The sequence below is a fragment of the Ictalurus punctatus genome, chromosome 18 (genome assembly GCF_001660625.3).
Source record: "Ictalurus punctatus breed USDA103 chromosome 18, Coco_2.0, whole genome shotgun sequence".
In the NCBI taxonomy this organism is placed as follows: Eukaryota; Metazoa; Chordata; class Actinopteri; order Siluriformes; family Ictaluridae; genus Ictalurus; species Ictalurus punctatus.
Window position 1 is genome coordinate 14,138,492 of NC_030433.2, and position 19,932 is coordinate 14,158,423.

Sequence of the window (19,932 nt, forward strand, 5' to 3'; positions counted from 1 at the left end):
TGTGGTTCAAAGTTTAAAGAAGAGAGCGTTGCTGCTGCTAATTATTAAGTAGGACATACACTGGACTTCATCGGACATTTATTACGTTTTTTGAGGTGTGATGAATGCATTATGCATGCAGTTTGTACACTGCTATTTTGGTAGTAAAGACACAAACTTTAGAACATGTCTTGACTATGTCTTTGGGGTAAGGATAAAATGGTGTACGCTCACTTCTGGCCAAACTATTTATAAGTCCCAAAATATCACTATGAATAAATCAAATCTGACTCACAAAAAGATGTTTTATCCCAGTATACAGGTCTGGTCTTTATACATTAAATAAATGGTAGAAAATATGTTTATCTTCCCTATATAATGGACTCTCGCATCCAGGAAAATCAGTTTCTCAGACATTTGCACCATGGAGTGTATGACACGTGTGTCCTGTTCTGTCATACATCTTATATCAGTGTGGCTATGCATTGAACAGCACAAGCACAGTACCCATGAGGGGATGCAGTGTATGAATCCATCTCCAGAGGAGGATAGTGAACAATCTCCACAAACATTCATCATCATGCATGAGCAGGATCAATACGTAGCCCTTCTTGAGTATTCCATAGTCAAGGAACAGCACTGCACTCACACAGGAGTTCCAGAACAGCATCTAAGGCCCCATTTCCAAGAGAGCCATGGTATGCAAGACAGAACACGAGCACATGTAAGATAGCCCCTGGGATAAAATAAGCTAGTTTGAGCTTTCCTTTAGAATGATGGTAGATGCGAACTCAAGACTCATCATTGAATCTCCATAAAGTGCACTACACATCATGAATTACTCAACCAAGAGCCTGGGACAAGTGCCATTATATCTCTGTAGGACACTGTAGGTGTGAATTGTACTCTTAATATATCTTTGGATGACTCTGTGGTTAAGTCCCTGGGCTGCATGTCAGAAGGTCATGAGTTCAAATCCCTGAACTAACAAGCTGCCACTGGTGGGCTCTTTGGTTTAACCTTTTGGCTTAACACTTATCCCAACTTCCTAACAAGCTAGGATATGTGAAGAAAAGAATGTAACTGTACTGTTCTTGTATATGCAAGGTATACAGCACAATAAAGCAGGCTGTTATAGGAATGTTCATTGTAAGTGTTTTCTTCCTCTTGAACAACTCCAGTTTGCCAATTACAAATTATTATTTATTAAAGGACATCACGTCATGCTTTTTCATTATTTGTAGGTACATTTAATGCTATAAAACATATGTTTGTTCCTGTTATCACTGTTGTTACAGTTTTTCTTTTATTCCCTTGTTCTTGAAGTTAATAAGATGTTTTTTATGCAGCCTGTCATTTCACCAAGAAATTGTAAAGTGCAAACTCCTCTGTCCTGAAGACTTTCCTGTGGCGGAAACTGTTACAAAGCGCTGACACTGGAGACTCCTTTCATAAATGTTAAATAAACGTCTCCTTACAGAACATCATTATCCATAAAAGTATGCAGATACAGGTCGCATCAAACATCAGAATGGGAGAAACAAATGTGATCTCAGTGACTTTGACCCTGGCATGATTATTGGTGCCAGATGGGCTGGTTTGAGTACTTCAGAACATGCTGATCTCCTGGGATTTTCACACACAACAGTCTCTAGAGTTTACACAGAATGGTGCAAAAAATTATAAAAACATCTAGTGAGCAGCAGTTCTGCCTTGTTGATGAGAGAGGTCAGAGGAGAATGGCCTAACAGGAAGGATACGGTAACTCAAATAGCCACTCCTTACAACCATGGTCAACAGAAAAGCATCTCAGAATGTTGAACATTGAGGCATGTGGGCTACAAAAGAGCAATCTGAAGCTACAGTGGACACAAACTCTGATTAGGAAAACATTGCCTGTTCTTTTTCCCATTTTTGGACCTACTTCCAAATCTAACTATATCTAATTTGTGAGGTAAAGACAACTAAGGGCACCAATAAAATGCCTATTCTATTTAAACATATACATTTAGAACATGCTTTATTGCTCTGCACAAATGACACACTTAAAGAAATCAGTTGCAATCTAATTCAACAAGAGGATGCCCTTATACTGACAGAGCTCAGTTAATTCCCGATTAAGTGCCTGATGCAGCTTCCAAAGCAGTCTTTGACGGCTCACACCATCCATTAATTCTTTATATATTTCAATCCTTTACTGTAGGCACTGCAATATTCACTTTCCATGGAGTCTTTTTAAATATTTTCCTTCAGTCGCATTCTGAAGACAGATTAATGGCATATATTAGCAATTCCCCTAGGGATCTATCATTGCAATCTCAAGAGAATGTAGAGTAATTAGTACTCCCTCATAGAACCTACAAAAAGCTACACAAGCTCCTTGTCCTATGGATTCCTTAAATTTTAAATAAATAAATAATTACAACCAAGTAACCCAGACACAAGGAAAATATGTCCTTCCCTGAGTACATGTCAATCAGCAGTTATTCTTGTCTTTGTGTCATGCAGTTATATCAGTGAGATCTTGCTACAGGGGAATCTGGGAATTCATTACTTCAAAACAGCTGTGATCTTTGTTAATAGTGATGAGGGTTTGGAGAACAACATGGAAGAAAGTCTCCTTTCTAGCACAATGCATGACATTCCAATACTTCTATTCTTATATACTTAAACATTGATGTGGTGAGACCATTAAATGCAACCAAGATACAGATTAGAAAGACATCCACCCAGCTTATAAGTGTCAGAACATAAAGGTTTCTCTACAGTCACCCTTGCTTGGACAATATCACCACTACCATGTAAAAATTATCTTATACTACAGCATTGCAGAGTAAGATAACCTGAATAAAAATGAGCACTTACAATTATTCATTAATTTGGCAGATGCTTTTACCATGAGACAGAATCCAATCCCAGTAAACATCTTAGCGATTAGGGTTAAGGAAAGTGGTGCTATGGCAGGCCTCGGATATGAACTCATCACCTTCTGGTCAGTATTGCAAATTTGAACTATGCGCTATTACTTTATACCCCATTATACATGCACATGAAATGATTTTCCAGCATACAGAAATTGTATGGAAATAAATCACTTATGACGTAACATTTGAACTGAGATGTCATGTCTCCAAAAAAAAAACAACAGGTAAAAAAAAGATTAAGTGGATGCTGAAAATTAATGAATGAACAAATGAATGAATGAATGAATGTTTCCATACATTGAATTATTGTTACTGCTAGATGGCGGACAAACTTCAATCATCACGGAAGAAGAAAAGTGAAATTATGAACAAAGTCCCCATATATTGTCATGGAACATGTGTCAAGTTTCCACAGAGGTTGGAACAACAACTACATTTGTACGTGAAGTAGCATGTGTTCAAAGAATATAATCTCATTTAACTGTTTGCTACTGAATATGATAACTGTAGCAGCGTTTACGCTGAAGAGCCGGCTGATGACGAATAAATAGCCTGCTAGTTTGCAGGCTCAACCGTATTTGCCGTTACAATATTTTCTTGTATAACAGCAAGGAGGAAAAATAGCTGATGTCAAAAATAGATATTTGAAAAATAAATGTTTGTAGTGTTCCTTTTTCTATTATGTACAAATTGTTGTACAAAAACAATAGAACATGTGGGGTTGTGTACAATCACTTTCAATTCATGCCTGCTGCCAAATCACTGTTTTTGCAATAACACACAATGTGCTCGTGTGATCTTTCATTCTTTCATTCATCTACATTAACTGTTTTATTGTGGTCATCGTATGAACACTGGGTGTGGAGAATACACATGGATAGAATGCTACCATGATACACACTCTCACACCTAGGGACAGTTTAGCAGAGCCCATCCACCCACCTGCATGTTTTTGGGATGAAACCGGAGAACCTACAGGAAACCCACACAGACACAGGAAGAACAAAACAAACAAAAACCCAAGCTCAGGATCAAACCAGGGACTTTGGAGCTGTGAGGCCTCAACACTACCTGTTGCACTACCTTGAATGTTCTATAGCTTAAAGCAAGCATGGCGATAAGTGAATTCTATTTTTTTTCGAAACCACAATCCAAGATTTCCTGAAGTCAACTCACATCCACAATGAAGCATAACAAATACTTCAGTCATATAACAGAAAATGTACATGTCCCTCTGTAGAAGCCTAAAGCAGTGTCAGGGCTGCAAGTTAAATCCCTTTAAGAAGCTAAGAACCCTTAAGCCCTTGAGGAACACTTGTGGGTATTAATTGGAACACTGATATCTGTCCAGACTTTTGAAATGTTCATTTTCATACATAATACAAATATTGTCAGATTGGTTAGTCTATTAATTTTGAATGATACATGATTAATATTTTGTGTGTTTCATATTCCTGGTGTTCCAGATGTCAGTGTTCCTCTGTACACTTTTACCTTGCTGTGTGTAACCTGAATCCCAATTAAATCTAACTTATACTGTGTTTTGATGTGTTAATAAAACACATGTTAAAAGTTAACACTTTGTAATGTATGCTTTGCTTTTAATTGGCACCATGTAAAATGATCAGTGGTCTGATACTAGAGAGAAACGATACAATTAGCTGCAGTTTGGTGAATGAATAAGAAAATTACACAACTTTCTGTTGTGAGCCAACGCATAACTGTATTGTCAGTGTGGCATTTCACATGTTCTCCCCATGTGGTCTCTTTCAGGTTCTGGGGAGTGAACCCCCCCCCACGAAAACATGCTGGGTGATGGACTGGCTATATGATAAATTGCCCTGGGTGTGAATGAGTGTGTGAAAGTGTGTCCACAGTGTATTCTTGCCTCACATTCAGTGTTCTTGGAATAGACTCTGGATTCACTTAGACCCTGACCAGGATAAAGCAATTACAGAAGATGAGTGAATGAATGTATATAATATTAAAGAACTTTAATTGAGACAACTTAAAAAAAAATAGATGCAACAAGTCATGAGGAATGTATCCAGTAGTAACTTGTGAGCAGGCTTGACAAACAGAAACTGCAAAGTCATTTACAGAAGGCTTTCATATGCACTTAATCTAGCACATTTAATCCATAACCTACGTGTGCCGTGGAAACTACACAATGGGCTTTGTAATATTTACAAATTACAACAATATTTTAATACACTAATTATTAATTTGCCTCTTTAATTTAGAATCATTAGTATTATATGCTCCTGTCAATCAGCCTTTAAGAGAAGTGTTAGAAGAAGGAAAGCGCGGTCAGATGTAGCACCCTGGACAGCGAAAAACCGGGAAGTCCACTGCAATTGTCAGGCCTATACAGAGCTAGAGAAGAGAGCGCATGGCCCAGAAATCCTTTCTGCAGAGGACCCGGCCCACCATCTGGGCAGATGAGACCACTGCAATGGAGAAAAATGCAGCTGCCCCCGCCCCCCCCCCCCCCCCCCCTCCCCCGGGCAGTGCAAGCAACATTTGAACCAAGCGAAATCTGAAAGTTGAAATGCGACAGGAAAGTCTTCCACCTGCTAAGCATCATTGTCACCAAAACAAAAACAGAAACACCGACATTCTTAGTTATCAATGGCCATGGTAGTGCTTTCAGGAATCTGAAGAGATAACAGTCAGCCTGGCACAAATAATTAAGAAATATTTATATCCTAAAAATGTGTATCTAAGAAATCTAATACATTTATATTTATTTCCACATTTCTGTCGGATGTCTACTCGTCTGCAGAGCTGTGATATTATAGCTATGACAGTGATGGCTGAGATTTTCTTTTCCAACTCCGGCTTGAGATTTACTTTGAATTCATGCTACCAACAGTGAGAGATTTCACATTTTCTTTCACTGACAGTCAAGCCTGGATCTCAATCTGGAGTCTAATATATTGATGCATATCAGAAGTCTATGTCTATGTCTATATCTATCTATCTATCTATCTATCTATCTATCTATCTATCTATCTATCTATCTATCTGTCTGTCTGTCTATCTGTTTGCAGTGCGCAAGTGTGTGAGTGAATTTGTGTAAGGACACTACATGGATCTCTGACTAATGAGTCTATACACGAAAAGCGTCCAGCTTTGCAGCAAATATATTTTGGCGAAACATGACCATACACATGGAAAGAAATGACAACGAACCCGATCGTGACGGTATATATAATTAATTGGCTTGCTCGAACTTACCGCAGTCCTCGCACAAGATCTTCCCGACGTTTTTTTTCAGATCCTTGCCGCTGGCTTCGAGGGGCGCGTACGACGCCCTGAACACCAGCGGCTCGTCGGTGGGGTCCATGAAGAAGATGTACTGGTGGTCGTTGAGCACGCGCGCGCACGGCCCGCTCGTTGGGCCCAGCTCGCGCACGGTGACGAGCTGCTCGCGCTCCAGGCCGCCGCTGTGCCGCGGCCACACGTCCAGCACCTTGACGTCCACCCGGTAGGGCTCGGAGCCCGAAGCGTTGTGGGGCGCCGACTGCACACGGCCCTCGATCACCACGGCGGAGTGACGGGCGCGCTCCCGCAGCGAGCTCGGGCTCGGGGAGTGGCACGCGAACGCGACCCCGATGACCAGCATGGAGAAGGGCACCGGCTCGAGCCTCATGCCGCCTGCTTTGGCTCGGCGCGGGCTCGGGCGGGCTGCGAACGGGCTCCGGTAGCACGGCGGCGCGGCAGACCCTGCGGAAGTGTCCATGCCATCGGGGATGCGCTGCTGGGTTTTTTTCCCCTCCCGATAATCTTGCAGTTGGAGAGGAGACGGCAGATAGTGGAACGGCCAAATGACTCCGGGCTAAAAATCTCCCAAGTACATTCGGATAAAACGCATTGTGAGAAAAAATGCAACGAAATGAGGGGATTGGCCCTCCTCCATGGAAGCTACACAGCCATATATAGCAAGTATCCGCAGTCTATCTTTGCCCCAAAAAATGCAGTAGTGTAGTGAGCGCGCTTAACGGCACTGATGCCTCTGTATCACTCACTGCAGGAAGAAACGAACGTGAAATGCTGCGGTGCACGATCGATGTCCGCTCAAAGTAAAAACCATTAAATCCACTTCCTGAGCGACAAAGTCCGGGTTATTAATGCCTCAAGCGATAAACTGTTCCAATCGTGTCCCTCGTGGCCAGTCTCTGTCCGCTTCTCCAGTGTGGCGCGGACGGAGCGGGGGAAACGTGCAGTAATCCTCCCCGCACCAAAGACACATTCACCGCACACAGAGCACCGACATACCGCCGTGTGTGTATGAGTCTATATATGTGTCAATCCATGATCTCTGCCATCACAAATCCATACGGAAAAGAAACGGAAAACCAAAATGTCTGGTGTCGGAGGATGCGACCGTCCCTCCACTAATATTCCGTTTCTTTATTGATGCGCGCCGACATGATCGTTTCCCAGCAGCTTGCGGGTTATCAGGCGATGAAACGCGTCACGGATTCTTCAGCAGTTCTGAATGAGTTTTCGTCTCGTTCCATCGCTAAATCATGTGCTGCATTCAGGTCACATTCGCCGCTCGGCCTCAGAGAGAGAGAGAGAGAGAGAGAGAGAGAGAGAGAGAGAGAGAGAGAGAGAGAGAGAAATGATCGTGAGGCGTTGCATCAAATCCATACATCTGACATCCGCTGCATTGCTACAAGAAGGCAAGAAAAGCATTATCCCAATGTTTCCAAGAGGACAAAACATACATTGCTGCGATCTGCGTTAAACTGCGGGGAGGAAATACCCACTGGAAGATGATAAAAGAGGCTTGTGCAACCAGGCGGCAGAGTTTATACAGTGAACAGCTTAAATGAGCAGAAAAGCTATGAATGCAGGTAACAATACTGTATATGTGATTTCACATTTTCTATGGATGCTCACTTATAAGGAAGAATATGAAGATAGAGTGCGAGGCTGCTGAACCTGTGGAGCCGCATCCAAGGATGCTGTTAAATATTCACTAAGAGCGACCTCTGCTGTCCTTTATGCGTTTAACATCACACAGCAAAACTTGTTCTTGACTTAGTAACTAGATTGAGTCGTGTGAAAATAGTGAGGAAAACAATTTGTGCTCTCAACAAGCCATGTTGACATCCTGGGCTACCTGAACTACTACCACTAGCCTACTACTACTACTACTACTACTACTACTACTACTATAACTACTACTAGGCTACTACTACTACTACTACTACTGATGATGATGATGATGATGATGATGATGATGATGAGATCTGTGTAGTAGGGGAGTGAGCGAGAACAAACAAAGAGAGAAAACAATGTCAGTTCATTTAATTGAAACTCATAATATAGAAACGGTTTATAATTATTTATAATTATAATTATTTACGGTTTTCATTCTTTCTTTTTTCATTCTTTACCCTCTGAAAAATGACAAAGATTCTTATGCAGCATTGATGAGCTTTATGAAGTTTATTAATTGCTCGTTTTTATGTAAAAAAATAAAATAATACAAATACATTTTATCATCACAGACCAGACCTCGACATGCAAATAAGCAAGCACTGTCCATGGTTCTGAAAGATTTCAAATTAATCGAACTGTTTTTATTCCTTTATTGGTTTTTGGGGTGATTTAACAGATTTACAACATTGTACAGACTGCCTCAAATCCATGTCTGCAATGTAAGCATGATACTGGCATTGGAAAAGGCAGATTTGAAATGACAGCTATGCGTGAGTTCAGGCACAGAAGGGATAGTTATGGCAATGGCAAGTGGATTGTGGGCCAAAAATGCTGAGCAACCACAGTTCAAGTGAATTGGATTTGGAGTGTGTGCTGAAAAGGCGTGTGAGGCAATTCAATTTAGGTCCGAAAGTGATCTGGCTGTAAACATACCGTCTCACCAAGCTGACTTCATTGTCGTCATTTAAGCCATAAATGGGCCAGATGAAGGGGTAGCTCATGTGTGGTAATATTCCTAATATTTACGTTTGGAATGAGCTGTATCTATTTAATTAGTATTTCAATCTAGTAGCACAGATATTGCACGGTCGCTTCTGACGTCAGTCTGATAGCTCTGGGTCGTGTTCCGGAAGATTTGAGTTCTCAATGAGGCTGGGTGATTAGTGTCTGAGTATCAGTGTGTCCTCACTGGCCTTATGTATGACTACCTGTACACACACACACACACACACACACACACACACACACACACACACACACACACACACACGCGCGACATTTGACCCTTTTAGCAATATTCCTTTTTCTTTAGATTTATTCATTCCACAGATAATACTTTTTAGTTGTGGCGTAAAGAGTAGCGCTGACAGTGACGATGATGCAGTAAGTCTGTAGACGTATGCGCAGAGACCGTTCTAACAGAGACGCAGGCTGTAGTAGCACGAATGCGACGGCAGGAGGAGCTCGAGCGCAGCGTGCTGACATCAGAAGGCGGCCGTACGGCGTGCAATATTCGCGTGCGTCCGTCTCCATGCCACGACTCGCTCTTTCGTTCCATCTTGTGGAGCGGCGAAAGGGAGACGCGCTAGTGTTCACGGTAGGCCTTCGCAGCTTGCTTTTCTGCGTCTTTTTCCCCTCCTCCTTGCTGCACAGGCGCTAAAACGCACTTGCTGCAGACTAAGCGGGGGGAACACTAAACAAACGGACCGCGTAGCTGCTTATGAGCTTCGCACTTTTTAAATGCAGTGTAATCGCTTCTTCATCAACATGATGGCACCAGAAGGAATTTGTCGAACTCTTTAGGTGTCGCTCACTTTGCGTAGGCAAACTCTATAAGTAGTTGCAAAACATTACAGGGCGTTGCAGTAAAAAACAAAGTGCATTTTGAATCATTGTACCACGGGATTTTATTTATTTATTTATTTATTTTTTTTTAACGAATGTATGTCACAACATTTTAAAACCTCATTTGAGACACATCAGTTGCAACACAATGCCTTGTCATTCTCTCTTTCTGTCCTTTACACACTCTGCTTGGACGCTGCTATTTTCGGTCCCATTTTAGGGGCGACCAGGTTTGCGTCTGTTGGCAGAATTTCACGGTTTCGTGTGATCAGTTCTCGATTACAAGACCCCCTTTAATGGGCCTATAGGAACCTTGACGTTACAATAGTCGTTCTTTGATTAGTTCACAAGTGAATACTAATTACACGGAATTTACAAAACAAACATTTACAGTGGTAAAATTACTCTCACAGTGTTCATTTAGACAGTACTTGAATTATAGCAAAGTTGCTGCCTTTTTTGTTTTTGTTATTGCTGTTTTCCGATATTTATATATTTATAGCTGTAAAAAAAAAACGTATAGTCATCAGTTAATAATTTCTGAACCTGAAAATTTATTACAGCACACGCACACACACACACACACGTACATACATACATACATACACATATATATCTATATCTATATCTATATATATATATATATATATCAGGTAATCATATGGGGGAGTTGCGAATTTAATTGCAATAAAATATAATTTAAAAGAGAATAGCATAGAAAAAGTAAGTAAAAACAATTTAACAAAATTGTTCTACTGAAAAACACAGCCTGTCTATCCCTGTGTGGTTGATTATGTTATTCCTTGATCAATTAGATGAACGCGTTTACTCATTTAATATGTTATTTATAAATATTTTTCGAAATTTCTGCCACAAGTACAGCAGGTTCATTGAATACTGAAGAGGTTTTTCTGACCGGATAAAACATGACTGACTTTACGAGCCCTTAAACGCCGTCTTAATGACACTATTACCATGCCTCGCCCGAATTGGGCCTGCCTCGCCCGAATTATGAATCATCGAGAAAACAACATTATTATCTGTCTGTTTTTGGGTGGAGAAAAAAACACAAACCTTTAAAAAATTTGCATGTTAAGGCTTGATAGTTTAGATTGCCCGGTAATCAAGAGCCTGGACCATTTTTTTTTTTTTAACTTTCCGACTTTCAAAAACCTGTACCGCTTCCGTCATTTACTAATATATCTACTAATTTACTAATTTCATTGTATATATATATATATATATATATATATATATATATATATATATATATATATATATATCCAAAGCGAAAATATGGGCCTATGCTATTATTTTTATCACTACATGTAAAACTACATATTTTAATTACAAATTTGTGAACAATACAATTTCCATAAAGTCAATACTTGTGCATTCATCTGCCTTATTATTGTTTTAATTTATTTGCCTCACGTTATATTCCTATTCACCTAACCAATACTTAAGATACAGAGTAATTACTTATAATTTTTTTTTCATTTCTGATAAAATGTTATCAGAAAATTGTTACATCAATTTGACCCCAATTATACAACCTTATAGAATGTTTAGGTCTACTATTTGCGTATTAAGACTTCCTGGATTTAATGCGTACTCGTTTGTTTCAACTGACTTGAATGAAACGTATGCGTGTTATGAAACATAATTATGATATGATGTTATCTTATGTTATAATTGTGTTATGATAACATTAAAAAATTATAATAAAAAAGATATATCTAGTTGATAGATTCTGTTTTAACCCAGTTATTATTGTAAAAGATAAAACAATTTAGAAGACAGGATTAAAGGCATTATAAATTCATTAAATGTCCAAGAGACCAAAGGATTTCTTACAACTCTACAACCGAGATCTACAATAAACACGATTCAATTCTGCACTTAAATGACATGCGTTGCTAATTTTATTTAATTTCAGATGCTAAAATAAATATTCAGATATTAGATATTTATAAGACCCCCCCCCCCCTTTTTTTTTTACATACTAAAAATAACAATAAATAATAGTATTTTTTGAGTCCTGCAAGTTACTCTGCATATACCTGGACCAACCCATTCGGCAAAGATGTTGAAACGGATTGAAACAAATAATAAGAGCGTCTGATGCACAATAAAACAAGCTGCAGAATATTCTCCACAAAACAGTGTTTTGTTGTTGTTGTTGGTTTTTTATTTTCATTAATTTTTTTATTACTATTATTATTGCAGTTCTCTAAACCTGGCAAACTTCAACGAATACTTTCACAAAATATTTAAATTCATTGTCTTTTATAGATGTATTTCTTCTGATTGCAGTTTGATTTGTATTTATTTTGTAAATACTGTGAGACCTGAATGTCCATGTGCCAGTTCTTCTTAGAAATGTTATTGACATTTTATTGCCTGTTATAATTTTATGCGAACCAGCTTTGTTGAAGCCTGAATTTTTGTGTTAATAAAATGATGTTAAAAGTCAGGCTTTCCACATACACAGACAGAAAAAATGTCAAAACCCTCTCTGTGTCCAATGTGGCGTATATTATTATTATAATGTATGTTATTTATTCCACTTATAGCAATTTTAAGGTAGCTTCATTCCCTTTAATTGTATTCACATTGATCTTAATTTAACGCTTTGCAATCATTATATAAACATTATATTTGAGAAATATGCACGCGATTTATTTAATTTAATGATAAACTGACAATCGGGATCTGTATCATGAATGTCATCAAGATGAATTTCTGCACTCTACCCAAATAATTTGCAAAGATATAAAACTCAACTGTGCGGCATGGTTGTGCAGCCGGTTGCCGCCTCTCAGCTCCAGGGTCGCCGGTTCAATCTGTGTGGTGATGCGCATGTTGTCCCCGTGACCTCCTGGGTTTTCTCCGGTTTTCTTCCATCTTCCAAAAAACCCCCAAAAACATTCCGGTAGATGGTTTGGCGAACTGCCTTTTGGATGGGAATGTGTGGGCATGGCGTCGCATCCAGGGTGCATTCCCGCCTCGCGCCCATTCCCAGGATGCGTTCCAGATCCAGCGCGACCAACATCCTGACTAGGATAAAGCGGTAACTGAGATGAAAATGATGACAAAACTCAACTGTTTGATCATGGACAAGAGAATATTTAAATATAATAATAACAATAACAACAACAACAACAACAACAACAATAATAATAATAATAATAATAATAATAATAATAATAATAATAGATTGGCACCCTGTCCAGGGTGTACCCCGCCTCGTGCCCGATGCTCACTGGGATAGGTTCCAGGTTTCCCCGAGTCCCTGAAAAAGGATTAAGCGGTATAGAAGATGGATGGATAATAATAATAATAATAATAATCATAATCATAATAATCATAATAATGTACACAAAAGGAGAAGAGGAGTTTGTATTGTTTTGTTGCATTGTAATAATAATGAATATGAATCTGGGTTTGAATTATTGTATCATATCTGGAAGAAATGACTACAGTGCTATTGGTGAGCTAAATAATATATTTAAACGGTTGCAGGTATATTTCTATGCGTGTTTGGAGCAGTATGAAATTTCTGAAATAAAAGTCGAGTTTGTGGAATTGAATCTTAATGGAAAAATACACAATGAGATTAAAAGCGTTCGGTGACTTTACAAATACGAGTTATGAGTTGACAAGAAAGCTTCATATGCACAAACAACAATTATGTGTATTTTTGGAGACCTTGATCCGTTGTCTGACTTTAGACTACTGTCTGTACATATTTTCTCGAACCTTGTGCACTGTAGCTATAAAGCAGGCTTTAAAATCAAAGGTGGGAGCTTCAATAAGAAAACAAATATTTAATGACCGTTTTAACTGGTTAGTGTTATCATCAAATTTGCAAATATTTAGGTTATAGTCTGCCAACCTGTATATTTCTGTCACAATAACAACAAAAAAAAAAATTAAATGACCTTTTTTTTCTTCATTTTTTCCTTTTAGTTTAGGGCTGGTGATTAAGAGAACACAGAACGAGAAGACAGGACACCCAGGATCAGGTATTTAAGAATATCAAATATGGCGTTGCATTGTAAATGCAGTTGGTGTGGATATTTGATGTAATTTGAGGGTGGGGGAAAAACAAGCAAAACTGTGTAGTATCTATCATTTGTTTCATGCACGTATGTTTTCTTATCGTGGATTCGGTGAAACGGCGGGACTAGGTGCTTTAAATCCAACCTGTCTGTCTCATTGCAGAGATCTCGCGAGAGCGGCCGCGTGGCTGGCTGGCTGGCTGTGAGGTTGCAGCAGACGGAGGGAGAAGGCAGGCAGGCATCATGGCGGACAGAGACAGTGGAAGTGAGCAGGGAGGAGCGGCTACGGGCCCGGCTCTGAGCTCCATGCACGCGGTGGCAGGAGGGGCGGGCTCGGCTTCCGGCCTGCAGCACGACACGCAGGAGCTCGCGTCCAAGCGTGTCGACATCCAGAACAAGCGCTTCTACCTGGACGTGAAGCAGAACGCGAAAGGCCGCTTCCTAAAGATCGCCGAAGTGGGGGCCGGTGGCAACAAGAGCCGCCTGACGCTCTCCATGTCGGTGGCCGTCGAGTTCCGAGACTACCTCGGGGACTTCATCGAGCACTACGCGCAGCTTGGGCCCAGCAACCCGGACGCGGTGCAGGACGAGCCGAGGCGAGCGCTCAAGAGCGAGTTCCTGGTGCGCGAGAATCGGAAGTATTACATGGATCTGAAGGAGAACCAGCGCGGCCGCTTCCTGCGGATCCGACAGACGGTAAACCGGGGGCCTGGCTTGGGCTCGGCGCAGGGCCAGACCATCGCGCTGCCGGCGCAGGGGCTCATCGAGTTCCGCGACGCGCTCGCCAAACTTATCGACGACTACGGTGTGGAGGATGAGCCTGCCGAGCTGCCCGAAGGCACGTCGCTCACTGTGGACAACAAGCGCTTCTTCTTCGACGTGGGCTCCAACAAGTACGGCGTGTTCATGCGCGTGAGCGAGGTGAAGCCCACGTACCGCAACTCCATCACGGTGCCCTACAAAGTGTGGGCCAAGTTCGGCAGCACGTTCTGTAAATACGCCGAGGAGATGAAAAAGATTCAAGACAAGCAGCGGGAGAGGAGGGTGTGCGAGCAGCAACAACAGCCGGGAGAGATGCACCCGGACGACGGGGATGAGGATTGATAATGAGCGGAGAGTTGGGAGGGAGGATAACATGCAAAAAAAAAAAAAATATACGATCAAAACAAAGCGAAACGACGCGTAAAACGAACTTTACTGTACAAATGAAAGAAACGTAAAGATTTAACTGTAACGGTTTAACTCCAAGGGGCAGTAAGTATCCACAAACGTACAGCAAACCTCCACAAGATGACAGGTGCAACTCGTACCCCATCACTGGATGTGATCCACTTACCCACCATTAATACAGTAAGCGGCTGCTAAACAGAGTAATAACATTATATAGGCTATGAACTGTGTTTCCTACTTGACTACAGATAAAGAACTGAGTGTTTATTTCCCTTATTAACCGAGAACTTTTATACACGTCAAAGATATTATAAAAACAGGAAAAAAAAGTGTTTGCAATGTTCAAATGGAATTATTGCTGAAACATGAAAAAAAACAGTCCTTTATGTGTAAGCTAATAACTTCAGCACAACAAATCAGATGGTTTTATTTTATGTTCTCTCCTTTTTTAAAAACTAAATTTTCAAATCCAGTTAAGAGGCTGTCATGGTAACCATGCCACTCATATGTTAAAAGCATCACCTGAAGGCTATTCAGGACCGTGGAGGTGAAAATGTCAGTGAACGTAGAAGGCCTTGGGTACAGGTTAACTCTGGCAAAGGTCACAAGTGCTCACTGTACTAAAGAATGCAGTCGGTTTCTTAGACGACCTGTTTGACTGGACGATGGTCCTTGACATGGAGACCTATACGCAAAAGGTGGCCTATGGAGTATAATCCCAGTGTATTTTTTTATCCATTGAAATAATTGTCATGCAGATGAGTATACTATGTACTTGTGTCTTGTTGTCATGCGAAGTGTATAGACAAGTTATGAAAGATACTTTAAACAAGGGGAAGCAGTGACAACAGAAAGACTACTTTGAAAGTTTTGTAATGGAAAAATTCTTCCCAAAACTACCAGGCCCCTAGATGAAGGTGCAAAGAAACATGAAAATGCTAATGTAAAAAAAATATATATATATAGACAGAGTATGATTTTGTGAGTCAGCTGTATTTCAGTGCTTACAGAGAAGATAATACCCTACGTTTTTAGTGGGGGAATTAAATAACAATCTCTAGAAGGATTTAAATATTATATCGGTCTACCAATGAGAGTATGAGTGGCGCCAAGGAATGCTGTTGTTGCATGTTAACCTATACACAGCTACATTGAGGTGGGTTTCTCAATGTGTGTCCTCAAGGACCTTCTATTTAGTGATTTCATGGACAGTGTCCTGTCAGTGATGTTTGGTCACTTAGTTGATGAATAATTTCCGTTCAACCTGTAAATACAGTATTGAATCCTTGACTGCTTGATCATACATGAACGACAGGTCTGTTGCAATGAAATCTCACTCTCTCTCTCAGGGGTCCTTTAGGACCTGTGTTGGGGAAAGCCCTAGTCAGAAATGTAAGGATCTGCAGTGAAGCTTGATAATGTTGGTACGTTCCCCGTTTGAGAAATGTAGCAGGACAAAGTTGGAATGGAGTGCATTTGTGGGTACGGTTTATCTACAGACATCTCCAAATCCATGCACTTATTGAAAAGAGGTGTATCCTGCCTCAGAAAAGTTCACAATATTATGAAATCAGTGACCGTGATTATTTGCACACGAAGGAACCAAAGCAGTATCGGCATTTTACATTTCAATTTATTCATTCAGCACTCTTTTACTCAAAAGTTGAGTCTTAAGGCCTCAGAACATTTAAAGTGCCCATTTAAGTGATTTCATTTTGTATGTTGACGTAGTTCCTTCTGAAACAGGAAGTCAGAGTGAAGTTGTGTTGACTTACACATCAGCCAGTAGCATTCACGATATACCACTCCCCTGCAGAATGTAAACATACCTGACTGGAGCTTAGAGAGCTATTTAAAAATGGAGAAGCAAAGAGTTTAATGAGAAGTGGGAAGGATTTTCATCTGCGTCTTCACCCACGCCATTTGACTTTAATAATATCATACATGATGATGAGATGACTTGTTTCTGGAGGTTTTAGCCAGTTCCTCCAGGATTTTGCGATCACTGAAATTAAAGCAAACTCAAGCCAACTCCGCAATATTCAGAGTAGCCTTCAATTTTTCAAAATGATCACAGATTTTCCTCAGATTTGGGCCAAGACACATCATGTGAAGTCATCACAACACGCATTCAGTCAAAGCCCCCTTCGATTCATGTTTTGTACATGAGTACAGCTAAAAAGGTCTCATTTACCAACAAACATCACTGTGAGAGACTGTGCTAAACAATGTGCAACTGCAATTTCGGCAATTCGCATAGTTTTCCACAATAAAAGCACAAAAAAAATCTCAGCGCAAAATTTGAAAAAAGCCACAGAAAATTTGAGCATTTTAGCTGCAGCAATCACAAAAAAACTATGACATGCTTTATGGACTTTTTAGCAGAGGTTGATCATCAGCAGTGCTGAGAGAGCGTCACAGGGTCGTGGAGGCATCAGGTGGTAGAATTGAATGGTCCGAGTGATAGGATTATAGCTAAATAACTATCAATATTTGTACATAATTCTGTCTAGGTTGTTACAGTATAGAGTAAGATCCACCTCCTAGGGTGGCATGTATACGTGTTCTAGAGTGCATATAATTGCATGATCATCAGTAAAGTCTAGATGTACGTCATCACACAACAATGTAGAAAAATTTCGGAACGCTATTTTTGTGGGTTATTTTTAGATATAGTATCGTAATTGGTGTCCATATTATTATTGGACAGGCACAACAAGTTCTGAAATCCCAATTTTGATTTCACGGGCACTTTAAAGTAGAGACGACATCCGCAAGGGTTAAAAGAAAATGAAACCACATTCACAAGCTTACAAGCTCACAGTTTCATATAGGCTGTCGCATATGAACGAATGAATGATCAAGTCACACACTTTGTCATGTAGCGTGTTCGTCGATGGAGTTTGCCCAGCTACTGTTGGCGTGAAGGGCAAGCAAAGCCTCACCACTATAGCCATTTACTTCTCAACTACATCGTAATGTTTGTAGAAGCCAGCTGAACGTCATCCTTTAAGGAGGCCTTTAAGAGCATAAAGTATTTGAACTCGCAACAGTGAAACAATGCAAAACAATAAAACCACGACTGCTGAAAGTTCCTGTGAGCCACTCTGTCCGATTGTAACCAAATAACTCAAATTTTATGAGATGTAGATCTGCAGGTTGGCCATACCCACAAGCAGAAACTTCTGTTTCCACAAGCTGCAAGGCTCAAAACAAGAAGGACGCACAACAGTTGTAAAGCTTGACCGCCGGTCATTGTGTGCCCGACTAGGAGAGCCAACTTTAATGTTACTTGTTGGGGAGCATACTCTTCAGCATTGGTGCCTTATACTCCACATGCTTACACGCTGGCTGGTGCTTTGGATCAAAGTTTGGGTTCTTGTCTTTCCTATATCCTTTTTTTTTTTCTGAGGCTTTGTTGGACTTGCTTGGTGTCCTAAAGATAATATGGGTGTTTCACAAGCTCCTGACCCTCAGCCTTTCCCTGACTACTGACTCAGTCTGTCCCTTCCCATGCTGTCATTGAATCGCATCTAAGCATCAGCCCACATGTAAACTCAGACATGGGTTGGTATCCTTGAAAACACAGTACAGTCTTTTCCACTGGTTTTCACATGTCAGATTTTGGGAAGAGGCAAACAGGAGAAGGGTTTGTGGGCTAGGTTTGGCTACAGGTGCCCAAATTTGACATTTGTGAGATTACCCGCTCACAGCTCTAGATCTTGGCAGCAATTTGTCTGAATTACTCATGGCCAGCACGTCCTTTGGTTTTCCCCCCAATTCTTTGACTTTCCACAGCACTTGTCATGGCTTTTTGTTTTCTTTCCATTATTTCATTACTGTGTGCAATATAAAATGTGCCAATGGTGGCATTATGTAGTATATCAATTAAAAGACGAGGGTTAATATTTGAAAGCATGTGGCTGAATTCCACATTTATTTTCTTGAGGTTTGAAAAGCCTTTATCTGCACTTATAATTAAAAAGGTCTGGGTCTAGAAGAGAAGAAACCAAGCTTAATGAGCAAACTTCACCCAACCTGGTCAAACCAACATAGAGCAGTTACCTAGCACTTTTAGAGAGCATCCATATGCTCCATGTAATGTTTCCATTTCTCTGAACATGGGAAGGGAGACGGAGCAGAAATGATGATTGATTGGTTATAAAAGTGGTACTTGTGTTTGGGCCTCGGGGTCCGAGGCATTACACATGTATTCGTGCTCCTCAATTGGTTTTCTATTCTATGGGAAGGCTTCGATGAAGGTGTCTGGTGGACTCTTCTGTCGTCAGTAGTTGATGTCAGTAGCACATTGCTTTCCCAGCTGGAAAAAAAAAGTCTGACAAATCTTTGTTTGAAAATTCTCTGAACAAGGAATGTCTAGTGCAATTTCTCTTTATTTTTCTTTTCTCTTCTGTTCCTTCCCTTTGCAAGAATGATTACTGAATAACACGTTTGGTGGTGATGCGTCAAATATAATTTATGTACATTTTACAAATTTTAAAATAAAAGAAATGTTAATTTACCCACATCACTAAAAAAAAAAAAGAGTTTAATTTTCAACAAATATGTGTTGTGTTGTTTCTTTTTCCCTCATACATGTTCTCATAGACCATACCAGATGACTGACTTCAGTGAAGTTTCCTGTGTTAAAAAAAAAACAAAAAAAAAAACACAACTTGTTTATTATTATTATTATTATTATTATTATTATTATTATTATTTAAAAATAATTTATCAAATATAAACAGCCACATTATAGTGTAACAATTGTCAGGATGTTATTTCCTAAATCAGTTGGTGTCTGTTTTGATGTTTTAACGGCTTGGGTGGAACTTTTTATACAAACATTACAGCATTATTTAAGACTACTTGGAAATATAAAAAATATATTAAAAAGGAAATAATCACTTTGCTTAAATTCCTTGACTGGATGCGAGTGGTTCCAACCAAAGATAAGAACAATATAGATAAAGAGGATGATTTAGTTATTTATG

The 19,932-nt window shown here is 40.0% G+C and overlaps 2 protein-coding genes across 5 annotated transcripts in view; one reads left to right on the forward strand and one right to left on the reverse strand.

The window, feature by feature from the left end:
- Positions 1-8,953, reverse strand: part of nrg2a (neuregulin 2a) — a 94,863-nt gene extending 85,910 nt beyond the window's left edge. For all 4 annotated transcript variants that reach the window (XM_017492567.3, XM_017492565.3, XM_017492568.3 and 1 more), the window contains exon 1: positions 6,144-8,953. In XM_017492567.3, the coding sequence (XP_017348056.1) occupies positions 6,144-6,648 (505 nt within the window). In that variant the 5' untranslated portion in view covers positions 6,649-8,953. The remainder of the gene's footprint in view (positions 1-6,143) is intronic.
- Positions 8,954-9,383: 430 nt separating this feature from the next.
- On the forward strand, positions 9,384-19,502 carry puraa (purine-rich element binding protein Aa). Its single transcript, XM_047162016.2, has 3 exons — positions 9,384-9,456; positions 13,677-13,732; positions 13,932-19,502. The coding sequence occupies exon 3, from the start codon at positions 14,012-14,014 to the stop codon at positions 14,870-14,872; it is 861 nt and encodes a 286-aa protein (XP_047017972.1). The 5' UTR covers positions 9,384-9,456; positions 13,677-13,732; positions 13,932-14,011; the 3' UTR covers positions 14,873-19,502.
- Positions 19,503-19,932: the final 430 nt, after the last annotated feature.